Below are 9051 nucleotides of genomic sequence, written 5' to 3'. Positions count from 1 at the left end.
AGGAACTTTATGGGGTTTGTTCTTTTTTTTTTTTTATTTTCAACAAAGCTCCTCTAGAAACCATTACCTAAGAAGGCTTATAATTATGAAACAGAAAACAGTTTAGTCATTCAATAATAGGTTATTGTTTAAATCAGTATTGTTTACCCACTGTTGTTTTAATTGTAAGATGGGTTACAAACATGGTAATGTGTTGCTGATACTCAATTATAATTTGTTAAGAATAAAAATGAACTTGAGTAGAGTGAGGATTATTCCTGTAATAGTATCACTCTTCACCACTTGCATTGTGATATGCAGGCCAGTGTGTATCTGATTTGCCATGATATCCTGAGGACCTGGCACACAGTAGGCACTCAAATGTCTGTGTGAATGAAGGTGAAGTATAACTGTAAATACCCTAGGTATTCCCACGAGACTGGACTGTGCACATGTCTTTCAATGAGGAAAAAAGGTTGAAAACTACTGGACTTAAAAAACAACAGTACAATCATAGAATCAGAATACTAGGCAGCCATTTAAAAATGTTATATGATCCCATTTTCATCTAAAACAAAGAAGGAAGGAAGGAATAAAGAAAGAACAAGGTAATAAGTGGCAAAGCCAGGGTTCAAACTCAGTAAGTCCTGCCCTAGAGTCCATGCTCATAGCCAATATGCTTATTTCACAGTAAGATTAGAGGTTTTTATCTTCTTTTTGCTCTTCTAAATTTTCTGTAATTAACAGATACTACTCTATAATCAGAAACCTAAAAGACTATGATAACTTGGAGTGCTAGTTTACAAGTGGACACCATTGCACTTAAGATGAAAACCAGAAGCCTGCTCCGTAATTACAACGGGTGAGGGCGGGTGGCAAAGCAGTTCAAGCCCAGAAGTCACGCCCTCAGACGGAAGCGGAAAAAACGCACCAGCCCCTCAGCTTCCCGCCCAATTCCGGTCCCGCCCCCCGGCTTCAGGAGCTACCCTGTGGCGGGGGTGGGGGAGGGGTTTTTCTCGTCGACATGGCGGTTTCCCTGAACTGCTTGCTGGGAGGGGGTGTCCGTGCCGCGGTCGCTCGCTGTGGGTTTGCTACCCGGGGCGTAGCGATCCCGGGATCTGTCGGCCGTGAGCCGGACCCCGATTCCGACTGGGAGCCGGAGGAGCGGGAGCTGCAGGAGGTGGAGAGGTACCGGCTCCTTCCCGGGCCCTCAGCCTGAAGCAGGGCCTCGGGCCTGGGCGCCCCAGACCGCGCCCCCTTGGCGCCGGGCGTCCTGCGGCGGTCCTTATTTCTCACCCGTTGTCAGGGGCACAGGGGCAGCTGTTAGCTCCTTTGGGACCACGAGTCCCTTCACCAAGGACGTATTTCATCACCCGTTTAAAGAATTCGGCAACAGCTTATGGGCTGTTGTTCTTGGTGTTAGATTTCTGGGGCGGTGTTCAGAGCAGGTCTAGGCTGACAGACATGGCCAGGTTGTCCTTGCAAAGAGAAGCGGGCTGGGCGCTCTGACTTAGCCCAGGGCTCTCAAACCACCCATCTGGCTTCCACGCATGGCTTCTGCCATTGGTTCTCTCTCCCAGCGCCCTGAAACGACAGAGAAAAGCTATCCGGTTCCAGAAAATTCGGAAGCAAATGGAGGCGCCAGGTTCCCCGCCCAGGACCCTGACGTGGGAAGCCATGGAGCAGATCCGGTAAGACTGTTGGCAGTTAGGATCTGCTGTGATGAGAAGTGAAGGATACTGGGGCTTAGAACTTAGAACGTTGTTTTTGTATTTTTTGCTTTTTATCTTTCAAGATTTCTAACAGAAAAGTCAAGTAATAAGATAAACGTCGATGAGCTCGCCATCTACATGTAATAGTTTTTAACGTTATGACACGGTTCGTTTTTTTGCCGAAATTTTAAAATAGTAAGTTACAGGCGTCACAACATTTAACCCGTATATAGTAAGTAGATCATGACGTTCTTGATCTAGGACCAGGGATGGAGCTTCCATGGTTACGTTGCTCTGAAGAGAGGAACCGTATCTTAGAAAAGAGATCCTTTTTTAAATTTTAAGTTTTTTGTTTTGAATAGATAATACATATGGCTCAAAATGAGAACAGTATAACAGGGCATACGCATTGAGAGGTGTTAATCCCCCCTAGTCTCCTATGGATACTATTTTTAATAGGTTTTTGGGTCATTTTCTAGGTTTCTTTATGCAAATAAAAGCAAGCACGTATGAATACAGAATTTTTTTTCACTTCTATAATCACAAACAGTAGAATACTATAAATGCTGTTCTGTACTTGTTTGCTTAATATATTCTGAAGCTCTTTTCACTTCCCAAGAGAGAGCTCCTCATTCTTTTCTGTAGATGCTTAGTAAACTGTAGTTTATTTTACCAGTCTTTTATGCTGGGCACTTGAATTGTTTCCACTCACTTGCTGTAACAAATAGTGCTCCAGTGCATAACTTTGTATACTCTAACTATCTGCCAGAAGTATTTACACTTACATAAATGTGTGTGTTACATACCTTCCTAGAAGTAGGGTTGCTACTGAACCGAAGGGCAAATGGACTTGCATTTTGATAAATATTGCTAAATAGTCCTTTGTAGGTCATGTTCCTTTTTCCGTTCCCATCAGAATAACTCTGGAATTGAGACTTAGAATAAAGGGCGTTTTGTAGAGCTGATCAAGATTTTATGAGCCTGTAGCAGCTTTCTCCTGTCAGCTTCCTCTCCTATGTTGAACACCAGCCCTTTCAACGCTTCCATCTTCCCACCTGTCACCTCCCCTTTTGTGATCAATAAATATCCTTTTATTTCAGAGAAAAAACAGGCTATTAGGTAAGAACTGTTTAAAACTTCTTGGTCTCCTCCTTACCTTCCACTCTCAATCTTGTACTCTGTTCACACCTCTGGGGAAGTGGTAGTCCTTCACTTGTAGGACCAGTCCTCTGGGTGCTCTAGGTCAAATCCCTACCTAATTTCTCAGGGACCTACATCTGTCAACTTAAGGTTGTCCATGTTGTGTGCCGATCTCAGTCTGTCAAAAACCAGTGTTGTGGCTGAGCCAGCCCTTGTGGTTCTTAAGACTGCAAGATGCCCTTCAGCAATAACCATCAGAAAACTGCCGGGTGGGGGGAGGGGATGAGGGGTGGGGGGGAGGGGATGAGGGGTGGGGGGGAGGGTTATTATTTACAGGACCTGGAAATTACATGGCACACCTGAGGCCACACAGCAAGGTCATGGGTAGAGAGAGGTGCAAGGGCCTGGGGTTCTTCTTTTATTGGGGTTGAGGGTGGGGGCTTAGGGTTTTGAGGGCTCACTCTTTATTGGTGAATTTAACAGGAATTTAAAATTTTTTTTAAAATTTCATTTTAAATTATTTATTTATTTTGGCTGTGCCAGGTCTTTGTTGCGGCATGCGGGGTCTTTTTTTTTTAAGTTGCAGCACACGGGATCTTTAGTTGCCGCATGCAAACTCGTAGTTGCAGCATGTGGGATCTAGTTCCTGACCAGGGATCAAACCCAGGCCCCCTGCATTGGGAGCATGGAGTCTTAGCCACTGGACCACCAGGGAAGTTCCTTAACAGGAATTTAAAGCGCAAGAAGAAAAAAAGCAAGTGGCCCAAGTGGTTAGTTATTGAAGCCAACCATAATCTCTAAAACAAACGCGCCTCAATGGAGGGGTGGGGGGAAGCCTGGCTTTTTATCTAGTTGTGTGGCTGGCAGTGTGTTTATTGGAGATAGCCATCTTCGAAGTGCATACCTTGGCAAGCAAAGCTTAAGTCAGTCACTTGGGTTACAAAGAAAAGGAAACCCAACTGTCAAGGCTGTACTACACTCCCTCCTCCTTTAGTTCCCTGCTGGCTCCCTGGCTCCCTACCCTCATTTTTGTTTGTTTCATCACAACAATGAAACTATTATCCACAAATCTACCAGTGACTTCCTCAGTGCTAGGCATAACTGACACTCAAGGCTTTAGTGTGACTAACATTTCTGCAGCATTTGACCTTGTCTGCATTCTTGAAATTCTCCCTTGACCCAGGCTACCACTCACTTCTATTTCTAGGACTGGTTTCTGTTTCCTCTGTGGGCTCCCCGTCTTCCTCCTGTATCTTAATTATTGTAGTTTTTAGAGTTGTGTCCTTGGTCATTTATCTCACTCTGAATATTTCCCTGCCTAATGCCAGCCACTTGCATGGCTTCAGCCACTCCTGCTATTGGCTTATGACTTCCAGATCTATCATGTCCAGTCCATGTTTTTCTTCTGAACCCTATATAGTCAGCTGTGCACTAGATATCGCTGTTTGGCTGTCACACAGGTTCCTTAAACTCAACATGTACAAAATAGAATTCATCATTATTCCCTGACAATTTCATTCTGCTTCTATTTTTGCTATAACCCCGAATGGTCCCATCAATCACCCACTCTAAAGATACTGAATCTTGGGACTTCCCTGGTGGTGCAGTGGTTGGGAGTCCACCTGCCAGTGCAGGGGACGCAGGTTCGAGCCCTGGTCCAGGAGGATCCCACATGCCGCAGAGCAACAAAGCCTGTGTGCCACAAATGTCGAGCCTGCGCTCTAGAGCCTGTGAGCCACAACTGCTGAGCCCGCATGCCACAACTACTGAAGCTCCACGTTCCTGGAGCCTGTGCTCTGCAACAAGAGGGGCCACCACAATGAGAGGCCCGCCCACTGCGATAAGGAGTGGCCTCGCTCGCCGCAACTAAAGAAAGCCAGTGCAGCAACAAAGACCCAGCACAGCCAAAAATAAATAAATTAATTAATTAACTAAAAAAAAAGATGCTGAATCTCAGCCTATTTCTTCGCCCAGTATTTAGTTCCTTACCAAGTGTAACCACTTGGCCTTCCTAAAATATTCCTCAAGTCTCTTTCCTCCTCTGCTCTCATTGCCACTGTCTCGGTTCAGACTGCCTGGATTACTGTGACAGCCTCTTGCCTGATCTTTCCATCTCTAGTCTTGCACTGAGAAACTATTGTTACTGAACCAGATTCATTTGTCTGATGCACAGCAAGCCATTGCTGAGACCCTGAGGTTTGCAGCAGGGAAAGGGTTTATTCATAGGCAGCCAAGCAAGGAGATGGGAGAACAAGTGTCAAATCTGCCTCCTTGAAGAAAGAGTTTTAGGATATTTATGGGGTAAAGAAACAGGGTGGTCTGAGGCTTCGGGAAAGGTGATTAAATGTTAGAAAAAGGTGAAGTAATTGGTGCTCTGAGTTACCTGGTTCTTCATGGGATGCATGTTCAGAAAATGGTGGGCAGCATTAGCATGATCTGAGGATGGAGTTTTTGGCCCTTGACATTGAAAGGTCACCCATTGGACATTTGTACAGTCCCAGCTGAATGGTTAGTGGTCTCAACTAGTTTGAACTGGGCAAAACTAGCCCCATGTTCCTGAACAACAACTTAAGCAACTGTTACCAGAGTGACCCATGGTCAGAGGTGTTATCTATAGGGGGCAGTTAAAGGAGTCTTGTGATACATTGTCTAGGCTATGTGAAGCTTGGAGGCTATGCAGTTTGCATGAACAATTAAAGCAAGCTTGGTCAGTAAAGGCAGGTTACAGGTTATTATTCATTAAGCAGGTTATAGTTCAGGGAATCTAATTGACGACTGCCCTCTTTCACTATCACTGGGTTGAGCTTCAAAATGAAAATTTGCTCATGGCATTCTGCTCCTTAAACGCCGTCCTTGGTTCACTGTTGCGTTGGAATGGGCTCCGGAATCCCTGAGCGTGACATGACCCTGCTCCTGCCGCCCCGTCACACAGACTGAGCTGTTCCCAGCAAAGGTGATGTGCTTCTTCGTGTTCCACCTGCTGCTCATTCTACCATCAGTACCTTTGACCTTTTCTTCCTCTCTTGCCCTCTGCCAGCTTATGACAACTTCTCATCTTTTCAGACCAGCTCTAGCATGGACTTCCTGAAGCCATTCCTGGGCCACCCCGCAAATGTGGTGATAGCCTGTCCCTGCCTCTCCCTCCTCGGTGCTCTCACAGCATCCTCTGCTGGGATATCTCTCATAGTGTTTTTGTATGTTACTGTATCTGTCTCCACCACCAGACTGTGTGTTCTTTGAAGGGAAAGACAGTCATCATGCATCCCCAGGATCTAACTGGGGCCTGCCATGCAGTGAGAAAGGAATTCAGTTGATATGAAATGAAATGACTAAGAGTAGTTGGGTGTCACTGTTAGCACACAGAAATGGACCGCAGCCATTTAGTAGCAGAAGATAAACACTGCGTTTGCAGTTTTTCCAAGCCCTCTTCTTGTCATGTATTTATCACTAGTATTATCAGTTAACTGTTCTGATAGGAGACTTCTTCACAGATTGAAAACCTGCTTCTTTTTTTCATAGGTATTTACACAGGGAATTTGCAGAGTCCTGGTCAGTTCCCAGATTGGCTGAAGGCTTTGATGTCAGCACTGATGTGATCCGAAGGGTTTTAAAAAGCAAGTTTGTGCCCACATTGGAGCAGAAACTGAAGCAGGATCAAAAAGTCCTTAAGAAAATTGGGCTTGCCCGCTCACTCCAGCAGCTCCCAGGCTCTGGGGATACCTCAGCACCGCTTTCTGCAAGCCATTCTGTATCAGGCTCTTTGCCGATGCCAGGGGATGAAACCTCATCCAAAGGCCATGGTCACAGCACAGCTTTGAAAGTGACAGAATTGAACACTCACAGAACAAATACACCAAGGAGACAGAAGGAAAGGAATAAAGGAATCCAGGGCCTGGAGGAGGAGAAGAGCTTTGTGCCTGTTGCTGCAGCCCCAGGTCATCCGAGAGAGCTGCAGAAGTTCACCAGTGACTGTGGAGGCACCAGAGGAACTGACAGTGATGGATTGCCAAGTGACAAGAAGCTGGCAGAGTTGAAGGCAGGGGAGCCAGGTGACCAGAACTTTAGCAACAAAGTCGTGCAGAGGGGACGAGAGTTCTTTGACAGCAATGGGAACTTCCTGTACAGAATTTGAGCTGGAGCCTGGCTTGTGGAAATGCCACATGAAACACAGCTGGGCAAGTATATTTGGTTCTGCCTGGATTTCTGTGTGTGGATTAACCACCTTGGAATGGAGGGTAGTGATGAGCCTGGAATGTGGGATGAAAGAGCTTCTTGGATTTGAACCTGACAAAGGGCAGAGAACCTCACAGGGTAGTTCTGTGTGGGAGCGAGGTGAGTGACTGGGTAGATTCCAGCCTCCTGGAGCACTGCTCCTCCTGTGACCTACGTGGATCTTCAGGACTCAGCCTTCTTGCTTGGGCTCTCTGTATGTTGAAACCAGCCTGTATTGCATGTGTTGTTACAAGTTTCTGTGATACTTCCAGTATGTTTGGGAGGAAATTAAAAGTTTGTCTTCTCACCTCATTTACTTCTTGATTAATGAATACTAACAGTTCTGGAACTGCTTAGTCAGTTATCTTCATTATGTGCAAAATAAAGTAAAATGTAGCAGTCTGTGTTGATTGATGCTATCTGGGATTGGGAGGGTTTACCTGTGAAGGGAAGGGAAGAGGCAAAGGGTCCCTTGTCTAAATATTGGGAGAGAGATGGGGCCAGAGGAATCCCTAATAAAGGGCTCTGTGCCTGTCAGCCCTGCTCAGTGATGGACTTTGACAGTCAAAAACTGGACATTAGGCCTTCCCTAAACACCCAGTCTAAAGCAGCTCCTCTTTTAGTTGCTAGGGCTCTAAAACAAAATGGGGCTGTGGGGATTTGACCAAACAAAAAATGCAAAGCAGGCAAAGGCTTTACAGGCTCTCAACGTAACCTCCAGCCACTTCCAAAAGCTTAAGTAGTATCTTATTTTACAGCTTTAATCAGATTTTTACAAGGGTGTTGTGATTTAGGCAAGAATAGATAATAGATCCCTTTTACAAATATGGTCTTGGGACTTCCCTGGTGGCGCAGTGGTTAAGACTCTGTGCTCCCAATGCAGGGGGCCAGGGGTTCCATCCCTGGTCAGGGAACTAGATCCCACATGCATGCCGCAACTAAGGAGCCGGTGAGCCACAACTATGACCCGGTGCAAACCAAATAAATAAATGAAAGTAAATAAATACATGAAAAAAAACCCAAATATGGTCTCAAAGGTTTTTGGATATGCCCAAGGTCACATAGCTGCAAGTGAGTGACAGCAGTGGGGCTTGAACCCAGGTCTGATTCCTAATTCAAGGTTTCTAAAATTCCAGGAATCTATCACTGCCTGGCATAATTTCTGTTAATTCACTGATTCTTTTAGAATACTTTATTAATATCAGAAAGTGATTATCAAAAGACAAATGGAGACATATTCAAGCAACATAGAGTCCAATGACAGTTCTCAACAATGTCTCATTTTAACAATTTACCAGCAAAAATTGGCTACTCAGAATTTAAATACATGCAGGATGTTTTTCTAATGAAAACATTGATATTCCAACCGTCACTGACAGCCTGGTCATGTGTCTTGTTGCTATTGCAAATGTCATTCATGGCAATTATATCACTGATTACTGTTAACTTGAGCATCTGTTCAGTAGAAATGGGCAAGGCCCTATCACATGCCAGTCAAAGTTAGGGAATCCAGCTTCTGGTAATAGAGCAGTGGACAGATAAGGCCCTTGTTCTCACTGCTTTGTCACTATCATGTAACTTATAATAAAAACGTCAATATAATTATGATTTTTAAAAGGGTAATTTGCCATTAGAACCTTAGAGGAGGGACTTCCCTGGTGGTGCAGTGGTTAAGAATCTGCCTGCCAATGCAGGGGCCACGGGGTCGATCCCTGGTCCTGGAAGATCCCACACAAGCCGCAGAGCAACTAAGCCCATGCAGCACAACGACTGAGCCCACGCATCGCAACTACTGAGCCCGCGTGCCTAGAGCCCGTGCTCCGCAACGAGAGAACCCACTGCAATGAGAAGCCTGCGCACCGCAATGCAGAGTAGCCCGCGCTCACTCCAACTAAAGAAAGCCTGCGTGCAGCAACAAAGACCCAATGCAGCCAAAAGTAAATAAATTTATTTAAAAAAAAATAACTTAGAGGAGCAAGATGCTATTTGACTGCTTACATATGCATTT

At 45.3% G+C, this 9051-nt stretch overlaps 1 protein-coding gene across 1 annotated transcript; it reads left to right on the top strand.

Annotated features, from left to right (window-relative positions):
* The first annotated feature begins 961 nt into the window (after positions 1–961).
* On the top strand, positions 962–7439 carry NGRN (neugrin, neurite outgrowth associated). The gene is made up of 3 exons (XM_079913854.1): positions 962–1167; positions 1560–1670; positions 6351–7439. The coding sequence occupies exons 1-3, from the start codon at positions 1004–1006 to the stop codon at positions 6961–6963; spliced, it is 888 nt and encodes a 295-aa protein (XP_079769980.1). The 5' UTR covers positions 962–1003; the 3' UTR covers positions 6964–7439.
* Positions 7440–9051: the final 1612 nt, after the last annotated feature.

This window comes from Stenella coeruleoalba (genome assembly GCF_951394435.1).
Source record: "Stenella coeruleoalba genome assembly, chromosome: 2".
Classification (NCBI taxonomy): Eukaryota; Metazoa; Chordata; class Mammalia; order Artiodactyla; family Delphinidae; genus Stenella; species Stenella coeruleoalba.
This window is presented reverse-complemented; position numbering and strand designations above follow the sequence as displayed.

What these genes read in the sequence shown, in the direction of transcription:
- NGRN (XM_079913854.1), top strand. Translation starts at nt 1,004, where the DNA reads ATGGCGGTTTCCCTGAACTGCTTGCTGGGAGGGGGTGTCCGTGCCGCG. An exon ending in GAGCTGCAGGAGGTGGAGAG is followed by an intron (nt 1,168 to 1,559) that starts GTACCGGCTCCT and finishes TCTCTCTCCCAG; the next exon opens with CGCCCTGAAACGACAGAGAA. An exon ending in GAAGCCATGGAGCAGATCCG is followed by an intron (nt 1,671 to 6,350) that starts GTAAGACTGTTG and finishes TTTTTTTCATAG; the next exon opens with GTATTTACACAGGGAATTTG.